We start from the raw sequence: 18,416 nt of genomic DNA on the forward strand, positions 1-18,416 counted from the left end.
CTGTCTATTTGCCTCTCTGTTTTTCTCCAAATATTTTATTACCTCCACCCCACTCCCTTACAGTGCTTCCACCCCTCCCCCTTTTTATACCCTCCCTCCTCCTTTCTCTCCCCCCAAAACCTCACCACCTCTCTCTCTCTCTCTCTCTCTCTCTCTCTAGCTTAAGTTTTTCTTCATAAACACAAACATATTAGTGCCAAATTTCAAGAAAGGGTAGTTGGAGGATATTACTTGCATTACGGTGGTGGTTTTTTCCGGGCGCAAGAATGACAATGAGCAACAACGTTACTCATGGGCAGTTTGGTGACACCACACTGACCAAAGTCTTCGTCGGAGGGCTGGCGTGGGAGACTCCCAAAGAGGCCTTGAGAGAGCACTTCGACAAGTACGGCGAGATCTTGGAGGCCGTCATCATCTCCGACAAACTCACCGGCCGATCCAAGGGTTACGGTTTCGTAAGTCCTTTTCTTTTTTTTTTCTTTCCTTTTTTGTAATAATATTGCGGTGGTGATTGGTGGTTTTTGATGGTGTGCTTTGCGGTAATGTAACGTGTAGGTCACCTTCAAGGAGCCGGAGGAGGCTAAGAAGGCTTGTGAGGACACCACGCCGGTCATCAACGGCCGCCGTGCCAACTGCAACCTCGCTTCCCTCGGGGCTCGCCGCCCTAGGTCCGCTTCAAACACCACCCCTCCTCCTCAACGAGGTATGCATCAGTCTATCAATCCACAATATCTGATACATTATCGATATTCACTAGGATATGAGATTTTCATCTGACATTGCATCTAAATGATTATGCTGAAGGATCGAACGGTGGCGGGGCGAGGTCCATGTCACCTGCTCCCGCACCTGCACCTGCAAATCACGTGCAGTGGTACTACCCAGCACCAACAGGGACTCCAGCTAGCCCATTCCACCACCATCATCACCAGGCCGTTCCATTTTATGGGTATATACCTATATATTTCCATGCCATTAATTTCCCATCTTATTTTTTGGTACGTCTAAGAAATAATCATAAATAATTAATGTAATTAAAATGATTTATTCTCTCTTTTCAGCTACTCCCCCACATACATTGCCGCTGATATGAGTTACAATCATGTAAGTAATGCGCTTTTCGACTTCAATCCTCGTGTTTTCTATCAATCTGATATATACTTATGTTTAAAACAACGTTTCAAAAAGTGAAATGTTTTAAATCACTTTAATTTACGAAGATAGTCAAACTCGAGTGTAAATTGAACAAACTATTATAATTAACTGATCTAACTTACATTTACGTTTCGCGACTTCAATTTAAATTGAATTATTTGAGGAGGTCAATGTGATTTGATACTTGTTCTTCCTATGACAATGGTGAATTTACAGAAGGTGGGCTACACAGGTGGAGCTTACATGAACGGGCATTACTCTGCTCCTCAAGTTTACCCAGCACAGCCAGTCGTGGGACACAACACTTTGATGCCAATGTATCCTCTCTACTACCACCATCACCATCAATCACATACAATGGGCTTACCTGCTCACATCTACTCGCCGACCATGGCCGGACACGTGGCCACAGTCCCGACCATTATGTCCAAACCAGCATCGATTGCTCCTAACACAGGTTGAGAGATTGTAGTGCTTGCTCACATGCTAACATGTTCAACCTAGTCAATGTCAAAAAATGGGAACGTGGAAACAAATAATTGCATCATTCAGTCACGTGAGGCTTTGATTTTTCTGGGCCAATTGCCAACTCTCATTTTGCAGAACTCACGTGGCTTGAACATTGTTATTGGACTTTTATTCATAAAAAAATTAAAATAAATGATAAGAATACTCTCTCAAAATGAAAATTTTCGTAGTCTTTATTATACCTCATAATTAAACGTCAATTTTTATGCTAGTATATAAACGTTGTGAAAAAAATATGAGGTAGGAGTTCATGGAGAGTCTTACTTTTAAGAATCTCCTTAACATTTCTCAATAATTACATCAAAAAATTTATCCGTTATTTAAGATTTAATGTTTTAGATACTTTAATATAGTAAAGTAATTTTCGTGCTCGCATTTTCTCTTCATGCATCTTTTACCCAATTTAGTATACAAAAACAAAATAAAAGTATGAAAGTCACCGGTTGGTTTAGCATATATGATACTGGTTCAAAATGTTATAAAACTCTAAGCATAATAAACAGGTTTTGGCTATGATGTTATTAATTCACACGTTATATTATGAGCAGACGACAAGATCAGGAACTTATAATACAACCTCAATAAGTAGATATACATTATAACATAAGAAGATCGATAACACTGTATGACAGTGTTATAGTAAAACCACATGAACTGATCGTTTTTGTTGTTTGTTTTCTTTCCAAGTTGCATTTTTCTTCATTAAATCCAAGTAAATATTGTAGATTCCTTCATTGTAGTAGGTTATGGCAAATAGTTAATTAATTATTTGTTTATTTTTATGAATAGATGTAAACTGATTGCTAGAGAAACAGTGTGCTTGGCTGTGGAATAGGTGCAGGTACAGTTGGCAGAGAAGAGGATGAACGTGGTGGCAAATAACTAAGGGGGAACCGAACGTGGTGGCTGCACAGAGCAACATTATTATCTCTGATCTGTTGTAGCTCTTTCTTTCCAATTAATTTATTTTTATATTTTAATTTTAATTAATTCCATAATTATTCTTAATTGATTTAATTAGGTGTTTCTGATCAGATTAGTTCATTCTTTCTCTCTCCTCTCTCTCTAACATATCCATCTCAGCTTGAGCTGTGAACCATTCAACAAAAACAATGTAACAGAGAAGTCATTGTATGCATCTTCTCTCGATTGCTTTGCATGGCTTCATTCAACTTTTTTCTGCACAAAACGCCTTTCTTTTCCACTTGAATCTTGTGTCTACAGAGTACATATTTCTTTGTGTCTACAATGCTACTCGCGTTATCATTGTTGTAGAAACAATATATTATGTTCTTACAGTTTGGAGGAATGCTAGGAAGACCACTTATTTATATCATATTAGTGTATCATCACATGTAAAAAGTGATGTATATAATTAACATTCAATGATATAAATTCAATCATTGACGTGAAATGTGCACATCATTTGACACATCAGATAATACACAAATGTGGTATTTCTAACAATTTCCGTCTGTTGTATTGACGTTTGTATTTCAAGTCTTATGTTTGATTCTCCACTCCCTCAGCAACCATTGAATAAAAAAGGAGAACAAGAAGTAATTTGGTGTCAATTGACTTTATCAATCACAATACACTTCTTTCTATGCACTCAAGTTTGAATCCACATTTCTGTAATTCAGATTAAGATAGAATATCGCTTGAAAATCAACTAATTGGGTGAAGAATTTGGGCTTCTATAAAACACCTAGCCCAAAGTACATGTAAGAAGGATGAGTAGGCCCAATCGTTAAATACCACAGGCCAAACTGGGACATATAAGTTATGTATGCATAGTTGGAGTAAGTGCCGGTCGCGGTGCGGGGATGAAGTTATGTCTGCATCAGCCACCGCTAAAAATTAGTCAAATATTCCTTTTGATGTAATTCGAGTGGCGAAATATGATTGCGATGTATCTTTCGATTTTGAAGTTTTTGTGTTGAGATTCGGATTAATCACTTGGTTGTTTTCTTTTTCCAAACTACTTTAGTGGCCAATAGCAAAATGTTTGTTGCAGCAGAGACGCCCAACGTTTAGAAGATAGAGATTAGGGTAGCTGTTATGTTTACTTGTTTTGTGATATACGCTGGTCCAATCATGTGGATGCAAATTTCTTCCTCCTTGATCTTGGATAAAATTGCACCAACAAACAAATAACATATTTGGTCAAGGCCAAGAGCCTCATGCGCCCACGATGAATTGGGGGGGGGGGGGAACTTTGGCCGAAGAACTTCCTATGCCAAAGTTAGAATTTTGAGAGAAAAGTGTTTGGGGAATTTTTGAGTGTTTAGCAAGAGTCAAAACCTAGGTTTTTAGAGGAAATGAGGTTGAATATATAGTGCATGGCCGGTCCCTTTGGGAGAGAAGGTGACCGGCATTTTGTGTATTTTTTGGGTGTAATTAGTGGTTTAATTGGCCATTAATAGATTAATTAGGTAATAAATCCATTAATTAGGCAATTAACATAATTTAAAAGAAATGTTTTGGGGATTACCTTGTGGAGAGGATTTGCGCCCCCTCAGGATTTAGAATTGAGGTGTACAATCTTGCCATCAAGATACTTCCACATCTACATCTTTCAGTCCTCTTGGTGTAGGACCCATCTCTTAGTTCATTCAATTTATATTATTTCTTTTTAATGTTCTAGATTAGTGCATGCTCTGAACACGTTGCTTAAATACATATTTATTATATTTAAATTTCTATTATTTCATTCATATTTCCTGTTCTTATGCGTTCTAATATGGCTTCGTCACATTCGGGTGTCAGCCATCACGTGCCTACCCTAATGTTTGGGAGACTATCATGGTCGAGCTTGTCAAATATGGTCTCTGAAATTGAAAATCAATCAATATAGTCCTTGAAAATAGGTGTTGCAAATAATATGATCTTCCACCACAATTCTGTAAAAAAATTTGTTATGTGTTGATGTGGGTTTAATAATTAATTAAAAAAGTTGTCCAAATACCTTTTTGCATAATGGAATTTTTTTTTTCTTATAGTAGGGCCTACTCCAAAAAAATATCCATTCCATAAATTTTCAAAGGCACAATACTTGACCAAGGCCTAAGAGATGGTGTGGATATAGTTTTCAACCAACAATGGACGCACATTGGTTATAAACTCATTATCTCAAGGCATACCTCATTGTTCTTTGCATCACCGGACCACCAGGAAGTGCAAATAAGCTCTCCAAGATTAAGGTTGTGAGGATGTTGATCGCCTAAATGTTAACCGTGATGTCCCAGTAGTCGTTGCTAATGGGCTAAGTTGTCACCAAAGGTGATCTTGATCCAGGTTCAATTCGGTGAAGGATGTCGAAGTGTGTTTTGAGATTTTTTTAAAGAATAGAGAGCGAATGAGGTAGAGAAATGTAGACTGAGATCGGAGGTGATTGTAGGATTGAGTTTTTGAGTTGACAAATTTTTATTAACTATTAAATTATTAAGCCTATTTGTAATTTTTTAAATTTAATTAGACTTGTGTGACCCATTTATGTGTTACATCAGTACATAATAAAATATTTTACAGAATTGTGATGGAATGACTACATTGATTTGAGACACTTACTTGCAAGACAACATTGATCAATTTCAATTTCAGGGACCATTTTGATGTTGCAGGTCAATTTCAACAACCATTTTGATGTCGTGGGTCAATTTTAAGGACCATTTATGAGAAGAAAGGACTTATGTGGTCCATTTATGTATCACATTAGCATTTAACAAAATTTTTAACAAAATTGTAACGGAAGGATCACATTAATTTGCGACACCAATTTTCAAGAACGGTATTATTGATTTTCAATTTCAAGGATCATATTGATGGTGATGGTCAATTTCAATGATCATTTGTGATAAAAACCCTAACAAAAAATCGCCGCCTAGCAAAATGAAAGCAACACAGCTATCTTCGAACACGTGTTCCAGATTTATTGGCCCTTCACAATCCATCCGTGACGGGATGAACTCAGCCGTTAACTCCAATAAACTCACAGAAGGCTGAGCTGACCAATCATTGAAAAGTGTGAAAGAAAAAAAAAAGGAATAGGCACAATAAAGCAAAATTGATCAGCTCCTGCGTTCAATTTTAATTTTAATTTTTTCTAGGTCTCCCAAAAGGACACTACTTCCCTCGTACCCAAAAACGCAAAACTCACAAGCTCTCTCTCTCTCTCTTTCCCCCAAACCTCGAGGGCTTTAATCTTGTTCAGAAGATCTGGAGGTAAACACACGCAATCACAATCCCTGAAGCTTTAAACTTTCAAGTTTTGTTAATTTTGTGCTATACTTTTCTCGATATTGGTTGGATTTGCTCAGTTTTGTGATTAGGGTTTATCATATTTTCGATTTTTTTGGTAATTTTTGGAAGTGTAAAATGAAAAGAAGTTAAATTTGATGGTTTTGGAAAATACCCAGATAAAATATCTCAATGGATGAGCTAACGGATAAAGATGTTGATGTGGGTAGTGGGTCAGAGTCCACTGTGAGTGCTAGTGGGCATGTAGCTGGTGAAACCCTAGCTGGGTCCGAGGCTTGTGTGATTGAGGGTCAGGTTGAGGGGTCTTTTGGGGAGGATGTTGGTGACGATGAAGGCGGTGATTGTGATGGGGGTGATATAATGGTGGAGGTTCTGGGTTCTAATGTCTATGTTGGTGGAGTTTGCACTAGTGGTGATGGGGACAATGAAGGGGTGGGTCATGATGATTCGGTTGAGGTTGATATGGGGTTGGAGGGCAATGTGAGATCTTCTGGAGGAGATGGTGGTGAAATGGGTGAGCTGGATTCGGTGGCTGCAGTTGTTAGTTCAACAGTCATAGAAACCGAGGTTTTTCATTTTGAGGAAGCTGAGATGGTTGTGAGGCAGGATGTGAATTCAGAGGAAGTTAGTGTTTTGGATGAAAAAGCACAGGATGCCACAGCAGAAAATGGAATTGGGGGTTCCTTGATTGGATCTGTAGGTAGTGAAACACAAGATGTTGTCAGTGAAGTAGTTGTGAAGGAAAGTGTAGAAGTTTCCGTGGGAGGATTGGTGGAGGTTGTGGAACAAGAAAGGAAGTTGGTTGTTGGTGAGGTTGATGCACTCAATGATTTGAAGGCACAAAAAGCTGGTTTTTCAGATGATGTAGTATTGAATCCCAGAATTGAAAAAGCTGCAGTGGTTGTTAGTGAAGAAGGTTTGAATCCCGAACCCTCAAGTGAACAAACCAAAGTTTCTGTTGCTAGTGGTGATGTTGCTGGGTTGGACAATGTAGATATTTTGACTCCCGAAGTTGCAGGTAAGGAAACTGATAAAACTAATGAAAATTCAAGTCATCCAGTAGAAGAACAGCTGGTTAAGATTGAGCCAGTGGCTGGCTGCACCCATAGTGGCAGCAATGAACCTGAAGATTCAGTGTCTTCTCCTATGCCGCCTCAAGTAGTTCATGGAAGTGACACGGGAGCAACAGGTGCACAAGATTCTGAAAATTATCAGTTCTTGAAACCTGAAGAGAGCATAGAGGACATGGTTCATGATATTGCGTTGGTTTCAACTACCTTATCTCTGCCAGCTCAAGTAATTCCTGGAGGTGTAGTTTCAGTAACAGATAAGGGGGGCCTTTTGAATTCCAAAAAGGACCTTCACTTGAAACCTGAAGAGAGTATAGGCAAGAACACGGTCCATGATACTGCACTGGTTGAATCAAATACAGGGCAAGAGATGGAAGTGGACAGACACGTTAATGGTGCTGAACAGGATAGCGTAGATGGAGCAGATCAATCCCTGGAGTCTGGAAAGTGTTTAGAAAAGACTGCGACAGCTTATGTTGATCAAGTTCATCCTGATATCGAAGCGGAGGAAGTGAATGAACAAGTGACTGATGCTGAGGGTGTATTAAATGGAGGGGAACATGAAGGCCAGGACATAATGGGTGGATCCACTGAGATTGCAGCAGCAGATGATAATATTCTTCTGAATCCATGCGTTGAAGTAAATAACTCTATTGATCCGAACTTGAAAAGTGAGACTGTTCAGAGGAGATCACAAGCTGATATCCACATCACTGATAGTGGGGATATTACTCCCATGGACACTGAGGAGGTAGGAGTTAAAGAACAATTTAATGATGCTGTGCTAGATGGTTTACATGGAGGGCAATACATGGAAGGCGAAAAAGAAGCTACTGATGCTGAACAACCAAAAGCCGGTGAAGATGAAATTCTTAAACAAGAAGCTATCCAGGGAAGCTCAGAAATTGTGCCTCAACCGAGATATGAGCTGCCACCAGAAAATCATGTGTTTTCTGCATCTGATTTAGTTTGGGGTAAAGTGAAGAGCCATCCATGGTGGCCTGGACAGATATTTGATTATACTGTTGCATCTGAGAAGGCAATGAAATATCATAAAAAGGATTGCTTTTTGGTAGCATATTTTGGGGACCGTACTTTTGCTTGGAATGAACCATGTAGTTTAAAGCCTTTTCGATCTTACTTTTCCCAGTCAGAGAAGCAATGTAATTCAGAAGCGTTCCAGAATGCTGTCAATTGTGCTCTGGAAGAAGTTTCGAGACGTGTTGAATTGGGGCTAGCATGCTCTTGCATACCAAAAGAAGTCTATGAGAAGGTTAGGTTCCAGAAAGTTGAAAATGCCGGGATCCGCCAAGAATCAAGTAGAAGAGATGAAGTGGATGAATCGGCCAGTGCCAGTTCTCTTGAATGTAATCAATTGCTGGATTACATAAAAGCTTTAGCACGGTTCCCATCTGTTAACTGTGACCGATTAGAAGTTGTGATAGCTAAGGCTCATATGCTAGCATTTTATCGCTTGAAGGGTTACTACAACTTGCCAGAATTCCAATCTTGCGGAGATATATTGGAAAACAGAGATGAAAGGATTGAGCATACAGCTCCTAATGGCAAGGAAGCTAAAGGTACTTTCTCTGGCCCCGAGATTATTACCTATTCTCACAAGCGTAAACACAGTTCAAGAGATTCTAAGGTAAAAGAAAGAAGCCTGTCTGAATTAATGGATGGCGGCTTAGATTCTCTAGATGGCGGTGATTGGTTGGATGGGAAAGATACTGGTGGTTTGGTCTCACCATCCTCTGGCAAGAGACGGAAGGGTTTTGAGTATCATGTTGATGACGATGGAAGGAAAGTTAGCGGAGCAAAAGTTTCTAATACCACGCCTGTCCCAAAACAGTCTTTTAAGATTGGTGAATGTATCCAGAGAGTTGCAAGCCAACTAACAGGGTCTCCTATTGTGAAGTCCAACAGTGACAGACCTGCCGGGGATGGATCTGATGTTGCCTTCCAGAGTTCTGGTGATGTCCATAGAGGGAAAGCAGTTGATAGATCAGAGTACTCGTCGTTAGATGAATTGCTGTCACAACTTCAGTCGGCAGCAGAAGATCCACGGAAGGATAACCAAAGTTTGAAAACTGTTGTTAATTTCTTCTCTGATTTTAGGAATTCTGTAGCTGTAGGTCAGCTTCCTGGGATAGAGCATTTAGCTGTGGACAAAGTTGGTGGGAGAAAGAGGAAGTCGTCAAATTCTGCTTTTGGGTTGCCTGAAACTTTTGAATTTGATGACATGAATGATACTTATTGGACAGATAGGGTAATCCAAAATGGCGTTGAAGAGCTAACACCTCGAAGGGGCAGGAAGGCTAATTATCAACCCATTGTTCTTGCCCAACCAGAAAAATCCCCTCAAGAGGGTCGTAGGCCATACACCAGGAAGCGGTATTCCCAAACCATTAATGCTTTGCCGCCAGAGAAACCTGTTGGCTATGTGGATGAGAATGCCCCAACAGAACTTGTTATGAACTTCTCTGAGGTGAATTCTGTTCCCTCAGAAGCAAAGCTGAATAGAATGTTTAGGCGCTTTGGACCTCTGAAAGAAGCTGAAACAGAAGTTGATAGGGAGAGCAGTCGTGCTAGAGTTGTTTTCAAGAAATGTTCTGATGCAGAGGTTGCTATTGATAGTGCTGGAAAATTCAAGATCTTCGGATCAATACCTGTAAATTACCAGCTCAACTATACTCCATCTCAGCTCAACTATACTCCGTCTATCCAGTTTAGCATTTCTACCAGTGCCACAGCGCATGATCAGGAGATGCAACTTGTTCTCCCCTCCCATGATCATGATATGCACCTTGATCTCTCCGCCCATGACCAGATGCAACTTGATCTTTCCACCCACGACCATATGCAACTGGATATGCAACTTGATCTTTCCTCTCATGACCAGATGCACCTTGATCTCTCCACCTTTGATAACCTATGAAGTTGTCAGGTAACGATGGACCTGGATTAAATTTAATTGCACTGATCTTTGAAGTTCTGCTTAAGCTTGCTTTGTTACAAACTTTAAACTACTTCTGTTGATTCCGATGTGATCTGAGGTTGTAGTATTTAAAGGATTTATTTCTTTAAAAATAAAATAAAATAACTACAGTAAGTGAACGGATACACAGGTTTTGGAAATTAAGAATTGACAAAAGGCCTTCGTATGCCCTGGTTGGTCTCAAATAGATAACCTGTGCCAAGTTTCCTTTTTCATTTTCTTTTGTTTGATGGGGCCCCGGGGGAGGTGAAATTTATAGAATGACATTGTGTCCTGAGCAGAGCTTTTGTAGTTGTTTCCAACTCTATACTTGGTATTGGGAGTTCGATATCAGACTGAATTTGATCTTACCTTTATGTTCCCTGGCACTTGGACCAATGTATGGGAATAAGGTTTTACTGTATGTGGCATAAGAATAATGAGCAGTTTTAATTCTATATCCTTCTTTGATATTATGCAATTATCTGATGTATTCTTTCAATTTCTGATCGTTTCACAACTTAGGTTTGTAGTCTTCTATCTGATATCATTTTGCTTCTGTAGTTAACTTTTCTTTTATACATGTTTTATTGCAGGGAGAGCAAATGCTGAAGAAGAAAAAGGAGACAGTATGCGGGAATCTATGCCCTGGGAAGCCCTAGGACGTGCAAAGCTGAATCGGCTGCTGAAGGAGGTAACCAGACCATGTATTCATCTGGTTATGGTGAATTTAATCTGTGCTGAGGTTTCTTGCTGTTTTCTATTCACAAAGATGCCTGTTTTTTTGCTTCCTTCTGTACTCTTATGTGTTTGAGGGTTCTTAGTTTGAATGTACAGCAGAGATGGCTGATCCTTCCTTGATGGCTACAATTATGGCATCATTTTGTATCCAAGAATGGGGCCAAAAGATCATGTATGATTGTGCATTATCCCTAGTTGAATAACGGTGACCGATAAATTTTTCTAAAACCATGCTGATTGCTGGAGGGTCGAGGGTCGAGGGCCGTTTTGGCCCTCGCAGACTTGGAGTTCCAAAAAGCATGGGGGAAAAGTAATTTGCTTTTGCTATGTGACATGTTGAATGCGCCTTATCTACCCGTGAATGCAAAGCAGGATATGCAAAGTCCAATCCTAGTTCATTCCCATTTGTAGGTATATTGTTACCATCGTGGAGGTTTTTCACGGGTGCCGATTAAATCTTCGGTGATGAGAGTGAACTGTCCGGCGAGACTTATGCCTGTCTGACCTCCCCCGTTCTGCAACCATCCTCTTTTCTTGTCCTGATCGGTGAATGTGGCTGCCGTGTAAATATATGGATTCGATAACAAATGGTGGTTTTTTTTTTTTTTTTTTTTTTTTTTTTTTTTTTGAACAAACGATATTATCTATACTAAGGGATGTGGTGTTAATATGGTATTTGAATTTCACAAAAACGCAAAGGATTGGTCCTTCAAACCAATTTTGTAAGAATATTTCTGTTTAAAATATAGGGACATTTGTGCAGTTTCTTGATTTACTTCTAAGAGAAATGTTAAGGAGATTCTCGAAAGTGTGACTTTCCATGGACTTTCTACCAAAATATTTTACAATGTGAGCACGGGAATTGACATTAATCAGTAAAGCGGTAGAGAGTCTCCTTAGCATTTCGCTACTTCTGATCTTAAAAGTGATTTATGTGCATTTCACATCCTCAATTTTAAAAGAAATTCTCACGAGGTTTGTGAAAGACCAATGCTCCACTTTTTGACAAAGTTAAAATACAAACTAATTTCTTTCTCCATGCAACTCCAATATCATATGAGGTAGTAGCATACTTTTGGTTTGAGTTCAACGGTACGCCAAAGTAGAGTCAATGGCTAGGTCGGTCTTTGAGATTTTAGAGGTCCTGTGCGAAATTTATAAAGGGCCCATCTTAAGATAGTTTTTCAAAATAAATTTTAGGACTTACTGATTGTAAATTTAAAAATATCATTAAATAATAAGTAAAAAGAGCTACAATCGTAACTTTTACTAAATATTAAAAAACACTTCAATCTTAAACCAACCAAACAAGAAAAAAAAAAAAAAAAAAAAACTTCAAAAACTCTACCCTCAATTTTTCACTTGAATATATAACATTCTTATATAATAAATTTGAAAAAACAATAATTGTTTTTTAGAGTGTTGTTATCTGCATTTCAAATATCTAGTTGTGCGATCCAAATTGTTATATATGTTTAGAAAAAAAAAATTGGAAAATACCCCAGAATGGGACAATTTTTAATCTTGGGACAGAAATAGGACAAACCGGCCATGCACACCAGGCACACCATGCACAAAATTGAAATTACTAAAATACCCACATATAAACAGGTTATTCCTCCCATTTTTTGATTTCTCTCTCTACTCTCTGTCCCTTCCTCTCTCTCTCTCCTCTCACTTTCTCTCTATACTCTTTCTCCCTTCCTCAGATCTCTGAGCTCTGATTTCGAAGCGATAGAAGTCTGAAGAAAGGCAAGAAGATTGAGCTGGGCTTTGGGTTCACCTCATACCTTTGATTTCGAACATAGGGATGCAAGAGAAAGGTGAGAAGAGTGAGTTGGGTTTTGTACCATATTTTCTGTTTTGGTCGGAAAGTTCCATTTTTTCCAACGACTAAAGCTTCGGTAGGCATAGTAAGGTAGGGTGTTTAGTTCTAAGTTCCTTCATTAATGATTTATGGAATAAATGGGTTGTTTGTAAGATGAACTAATAGTTAGAAGTTAATTTAGGGTTGGTGTTTCATGTTGAGGCGTATGGGCTTTGGAATAAATTTCAAGTTTGACGTGCTACAAGACTAGGATGGAACAATTTCTGGTTTAAGTGTTCAATTGTAGAAATTTGTGAATTTTTTTTCTATAATATGCATGTGGTGCGCATATAGTGTGCATGGCTACATCTTAATATGAGAAGCAAGAATGTTCACTAGTTATGATGCACATATGTTGTGCCCCAAAGTTTAGCGAGTATGACCACAACCTAGTTGGCCTAGGTGAAAAACAAAATTAATAAAAATAAAAAAATAAAAAAACTTAGAGGACGTTAAGGGTCATGCGTGTCCATGAAATATAAAGACAACTAGTATCATGTTTTCCATGTTCACGGTTAAGCGGTGGTTGATATACGTAACAAGACTTTTCAAACCCGTCACTATAACCTTATATACATAACAATTATGTTTTAATTGTATCCACTATACCAATATGTTGTCGTTAAAGTTTCTCTCGTTTTGTGCATATCATGTGCATGTACTATGCATATTATGTGCATATGGTGTGCATATAGTGTATTATGTGTAGATGGTGCATATTTACATCTCCGATACTCTTCGCATTAATGTAATTTACTACTTTTTCCTTTGATTCAGAAGCAGGCCCTGGAAATAAGAAAAAAAGCGAACGAGTTCGTGAAACAATTTCCTTTGATTCAGTTGGGTTCTTTTGTGCCCATTCAAACTGCAATTTTTTCAAACCCTTGAAACATTTGAACCTAATCAGATTTGATACCAAATTCAAATTAATGAATCTTCGATTCTTCATATAAAGTTTAGGTTCATTTTTCTGATTTCGAAGAGAAAGCTATGAGCTATGGGTTTTTGAATTGAGCCCATACCTATAAGCATAACATGTGCATGTCCTGTGCATGTCGTGTACTACAGTGTATGAGCGAGCTTAATACGAAGAAAACGAACGAGTATGTGAAACAATTTCATCCATATCATTCTCTCTTCCTTCTTTCCACTATGATTTCTCTCTTTTCCCTCAAATTTATCTCTTCTCCATAAAGCAACTGACATTTAATACATTTTTTCATTTAATTGCAGCAAAGCCATACCCTATTTTAGTGCTTGTAAATTTGGATTGAGAGAGGGAGCAGAGGGAGGGAGAAGATAGAAAAAATAAAATCCACATATAAATCAAAGAAATGATAAAAAATAAAAAAATAAAAAATAAAGGATTCGGGTCTCCTCCAAGAAAAACCAAACCAATCACTTCAACTCCATAAATCCATTAATCAAAAAGCAAAATTAAACAAACCCAATTCACAAAACCAACGAATGAAAAGGTAAAAATCGAAAAAGATGAATGGGTTAGAGAGAGAGCACTTAAGCGATTTTTTTTAAAATGCTAATAAAATCAATATTTTCTAATATGTAGCATATATATTGGGATCCTATGCGATTACAACTTTCGTTCTCCCTCAACACCCCTTCTGCCCAAAGAAGCATCCGTGAGAGTTCAGACTCGAGAAGATCAAAATCATGCTTCGATTCGACCATAGGTAAGTGAATTTACATATCTAGAGAACATTTTGTGATTGTTCAAAGGCATACATATTCATGATCCAACAACAAATAAAATAAACATCGTCATAGTGGAAATGAAAGAAAATAAAAAGAAAACATCACTTTTCCCCTTTTTTTTTGTTGGTGGTAAATTGCATACATCGTTGACTGCAGTTGTCCGTTGACAAATGGTTTGACTATATATTCAGAGTCGCAATATTGCATGCATATCAAACGGATGATTTTTCACCCAAAAATATGTACAAAATAGGATACCAGTAAATCAGGCGTTTCTTTCAGTTTCGGTATCTCCAATAATCGCCGTTGATTGATTCTCAACACACAAATTTGAATTTTCTTGCTTCGAATTGTCCCTCTTCTCTTAGCTTCTCTTTCTCCCTCGTCAATCGTCATCCAGTAATATTAATCTTCACTCCAAGAAGCTCCAGAACAACAGCGATGTCCTCCAATGGCGATTTTCAACTTGGCTTCCCAGGTCCTCTCTCTCTTCAAGAAACTCATTTCTTTTTCTTTTTCTTTAAATTCTGTTTTTTTTTTTCCTGCATTTTCCCAAAAGCCAATCTTCCCAATTCTGCGACATGAAACATGAATTCCGTAAAAAGGTGACAACTTTGGTACTAAAGCAAAATTCTGATTTGTACCCAATTCAGATAACAGGGAGAAGCTTGATGGGTCTGGACTGTTTAAGACTGGGAGTCCACAGGACACCACGAATCCCAAGTTTAATGTCCGAAAGAGTTTGGCTTGGGACAGTGCCTTCTTCACAAGTCCAGGTTTCTTATTCAGATATATATATATATATATATATATATATATATATATATAATATGTTGTATATAAAAAGGTCTTAATTTCTTTGATATTTCTTGCTCACTCTGCAGAAAGTTTACATTTTGTGCATATTTTTAGGGGTGTTGGAGCCTGAGGAGCTGCTTCAGACTATGAATTCTCAAACCACAGGCAACGCCATTAACTTTTTGGGGTATGAGGAAGCAATGCTATTGCCTTCGGAGTCTTTGGAACCCGAAAGAACACGAAGAATTAACCGGTGTAGTTTTCGTAAAAGTTTAGCTTGGGATAATGCCTTTTTCACTTCTGCAGGTATGTGTTTTTCCTGGTTGAAAAAATCACTATTACATGTGCTTGTTATAGACACTCTCTCACTGCATAGATTTCGGGTTTGGTTTCTTGTGATCAGGGGTTTTGGATCCTGAGGAATTGTCTATAGTTAACAGAGGATTCAAGAAATCTGAAAAGCATCAGCTTCCCAGGATTCAAGAAGTTCTCAGGCCTGCTGAGTCAATGTCTACAATTAATAGTGGATGCTCCTCTTTGATGGCAAGCCTTGAGTTCGAACTTTTCGAAGATAACAGATCATCTGCACAGAAACCGACTAGTTTATCGGGTGTAACAACTTCAAGTCTCAAATCGAAAAGAGGCAAAGGCCTGCAAAGTGTTCGCTGTAAGTACACTGACTTTCGCTTGTAACAAATCAACCCCACCTTTGCCTTCTATCATGTGGTTTGTGTAAATGTATCCTCGTTTTGCTTATACATTTCAGCTTCCAAGAATCCTGATGCTTCTCCTCGGATGAGGGTAAGTTTCTTTCGTTATATTTTGGTGAGTAATCATGTTTCTGAGGTTGTTTCAGAATGAATATGTCTGTTTTGGAATTCAGATGAGAGCTATTATGTCAACATCCGAAAGGCAAAGTCTAAATGCGCGTGGAACGGAGAAGATTTTAAAGGAGGCTTCTGCTTTCTCACAAAAACAGGTATGTCATAATTAAGTAGAATGATCTATTTTTCACTCATTGTTTATGCGTAAATGTGTCTGTGATTTTAGTGCGTTCTGTACTCATATTTTTATCTAACTGAGTACTGATGAAATGAAGCGTGCTGCTGGAAGTGGGAAACTGAACTCATCAACATCTCGCAAACCGCCAAAGATATCTAGCCGGATTAACCAATCTTATACACTTGCAGCGAAAAGGGCTTGTTCGGGTGGAAATAATGAAAAAATGGGAACTGCATTGGCTGCACCTGGTAAGATGGAAGATGACGTAAAATATTAACCATACCAGTGTTTCATTTTCTTTCTGCAAATTTGAAGTGTAACTCAAACAAAAGCTGATATGATTTGCTTGCAGGACAATCTATGAATGTGTCAAAAAAACCTTGCTTAAGCGCATCGTGCAGCATCACCAATAGTCTTACACCGCCCACAAAAACATCTCCATTCTGTTCTCCCACTACCACACAGAAGTCTCGGGTTTATAGTTCTCCCTTGTTCAGTAAATCTCCATTGTATTCGAGGAGCAAAATTGATTCCTCACTTGTCAATTCGGCCTCCCGTGGTTTTACCATGGGAACTCCTTTGAAATCCACAAAGAAAAACAACGGTGAACTGGAAACTTCTTGGCAGCCTTCAACTCTATTGTGCACACCAAAGTCGTCCCCTTATACATCACCTGCTAGTTCCTTTGATGGCTGGTCCTCCGCATCTTCATCAACGTCTGTGAATCAAAGATGGAAGAAGTCTGAGGTCGGTCTGAATACTTTCATCGGCGGACAGGCTTCTTTTGATAGTGATATCTCTCAGGAATCAATTCTGGAGAGCCATTCACAGGATCAACCCTGCATTGGACATGGAAATCAAGCAGCAATGCTCTTGAATCCACGCGATGGAAATATGTCAACGGGAAGTAGCCCTATTCCTAGCAGTGTTTCTAAACATATCAAGCCCTCATGTCTCCGAGCACCATCACCAAAGATTGGCTTCTTCGACGAGGTCAGTTCATATGGATTCTTGTACTAAACAAATGATTTCAGTGTCTCAAATTCACTATATGCTGTTGAGCAAAAACTCATTAAATTGTACAACATCTCTTCAATCGACAGGAGAGTTCACTGGTGAGATCAAGTGGAAGTATGCAGTTTCATTCCGGTATACAAAACAACATAGTGTCTAGAAGTCGAACAGGTAACGGTAACACTAACAGAAATGGATCTGAAAATCAAAATGGCAACCTTCAATCTCCTAGAACATCTGACAAGACGAGGAATGCGAAGCTTGCATTGCGGAAAACTGGCTCTCCCTGCCCTACGTTCAGCATCAGTCCTCGGCGTCCAGCGCACGTTGAAGTTCAAAATGCTGCAGAAGTTGAGAGTGATGCTGCAGAAAGCAAGAATATGGGGAAGGCCCTCAAGAGGGTGGGCAACCAAGCAACCAAGGAGAATGAGGAGCCCAACATGCATTGTCCTGCAGGAAATAACAAGGAAAATAATGCATATTACTTGAAACAACAATTGGATTGTTTGGCTAATAATGTTGCTGCCGTTGATCTTGGATCGTAATGTTGTGTAGTGAAAAGAGATGAAGGCAGGGGATCTATAACTTTTGTAGAATGACAATTCTGCTACGACTTGAGCCAAAAAAAATATCATATCAGTTTTGTTTTCGTACGGTTTATTCAATTCGATACTCAAAAATAAAAAACTAAGTGTAAAAAAGTATATATATATAAAAAAAAAAAAAAAAACGTGAAAATCATCCTGTCATTAAAAGTTAGGTATTCTGTTGTAAAATTATGAGAATGAATGTCTACAGTAATGTGATTGTTATTATGTGATGTTTTCAAAGAGGCCACAGTAGTGTGATTGATATTATGTGATGTTTTATAAATGGACACAGTAATGTAATTGTTATTATATGAAATTTTCAAAAAGAGAAATCACTTCACTTTTTGATTTGTCAAGGATGTGGCCCTATATAAAGAGCACTTCGTGTGTGATTACAATACATAGAAAAGAAATGAAATGAAAGCAATAATATCAGTATCCCTCCCTTCCTCTTTCTCTGCAATCTCTACAATCTTTTGTGTTATAGTATAAAACTAAATAGTGTGATATCTTGCATCTGCTTTTCTTCTATTACTAGTAAAGACTATCCCTCCAACTTTTCCTTATTTATAACATATTACAAATTTTTGATGAGATATGTATCAAAATGAGAGCGCCATTTAACACTTAAGAAAGTTATGCTACTGAAAAGTTATTTGATGAGATATGTATCAAAATGAGAGCGCCATTTAACACTTAAG

General features: G+C 38.3%; 3 protein-coding genes across 4 annotated transcripts; all 3 read left to right on the forward strand.

Annotated features, from left to right (window-relative positions):
• The first annotated feature begins 125 nt into the window (after window positions 1-125).
• On the forward strand, window positions 126-2,650 carry LOC103926654 (probable RNA-binding protein ARP1). Its single transcript, XM_009335470.3, has 6 exons — window positions 126-455; window positions 556-703; window positions 805-949; window positions 1,062-1,104; window positions 1,372-1,612; window positions 2,499-2,650. The coding sequence occupies exons 1-6, from the start codon at window positions 267-269 to the stop codon at window positions 2,516-2,518; spliced, it is 786 nt and encodes a 261-aa protein (XP_009333745.2). The 5' UTR covers window positions 126-266; the 3' UTR covers window positions 2,519-2,650.
• A 3,100-nt stretch (window positions 2,651-5,750) lies between these two features.
• LOC103926653 lies at window positions 5,751-10,959 on the forward strand. Of its 2 annotated transcripts, XM_009335469.3 has the most exons (3): window positions 5,751-5,907; window positions 6,102-9,960; window positions 10,587-10,959. In XM_009335469.3, the coding sequence occupies exon 2, from the start codon at window positions 6,115-6,117 to the stop codon at window positions 9,949-9,951; it is 3,837 nt and encodes a 1,278-aa protein (XP_009333744.2). In that variant the 5' UTR covers window positions 5,751-5,907; window positions 6,102-6,114; the 3' UTR covers window positions 9,952-9,960; window positions 10,587-10,959. The 2 variants fall into 2 exon arrangements, with proteins under 2 accessions (XP_009333744.2, XP_048421778.1); XM_048565821.1 differs by having other exon boundaries at window positions 5,776-9,960.
• A 3,452-nt stretch (window positions 10,960-14,411) lies between these two features.
• On the forward strand, window positions 14,412-17,718 carry LOC103926663 (flocculation protein FLO11-like). Its single transcript, XM_048565801.1, has 9 exons — window positions 14,412-14,789; window positions 14,965-15,087; window positions 15,224-15,415; window positions 15,513-15,776; window positions 15,876-15,910; window positions 15,993-16,088; window positions 16,209-16,359; window positions 16,464-17,104; window positions 17,215-17,718. The coding sequence occupies exons 1-9, from the start codon at window positions 14,753-14,755 to the stop codon at window positions 17,668-17,670; spliced, it is 1,995 nt and encodes a 664-aa protein (XP_048421758.1). The 5' UTR covers window positions 14,412-14,752; the 3' UTR covers window positions 17,671-17,718.
• The last annotated feature ends 698 nt before the right edge of the window (window positions 17,719-18,416 follow it).

Source organism: the organism of the source record quoted next, unplaced genomic scaffold (assembly GCF_019419815.1).
Source record: "Pyrus x bretschneideri cultivar Hongxiangsu unplaced genomic scaffold, Pyrus_bretschneideri_v1 Contig4, whole genome shotgun sequence".
Taxonomy (NCBI): domain Eukaryota; kingdom Viridiplantae; phylum Streptophyta; class Magnoliopsida; order Rosales; family Rosaceae; genus Pyrus; species Pyrus x bretschneideri.

Coding starts and splice junctions, on each gene's coding strand:
- LOC103926663 (XM_048565801.1), top strand. CDS start 14,753: ATGTCCTCCAATGGCGATTTTCAACTTGGCTTCCCAG. Junction 15,088..15,223: donor TGCCTTCTTCACAAGTCCAG/GTTTCTTATTCA, acceptor GCATATTTTTAG/GGGTGTTGGAGCCTGAGGAG. Junction 15,416..15,512: donor TGCCTTTTTCACTTCTGCAG/GTATGTGTTTTT, acceptor TCTTGTGATCAG/GGGTTTTGGATCCTGAGGAA.
- LOC103926654 (XM_009335470.3), top strand. CDS start 267: ATGACAATGAGCAACAACGTTACTCATGGGCAGTTTGGTGACACCACA. Junction 1,105..1,371: donor CTGATATGAGTTACAATCAT/GTAAGTAATGCG, acceptor GTGAATTTACAG/AAGGTGGGCTACACAGGTGG. Junction 1,613..2,498: donor ATCGATTGCTCCTAACACAG/GTTGAGAGATTG, acceptor CTAGAGAAACAG/TGTGCTTGGCTGTGGAATAG.
- LOC103926653 (XM_009335469.3), top strand. CDS start 6,115: ATGGATGAGCTAACGGATAAAGATGTTGATGTGGGTAGTGGGTCAGAG.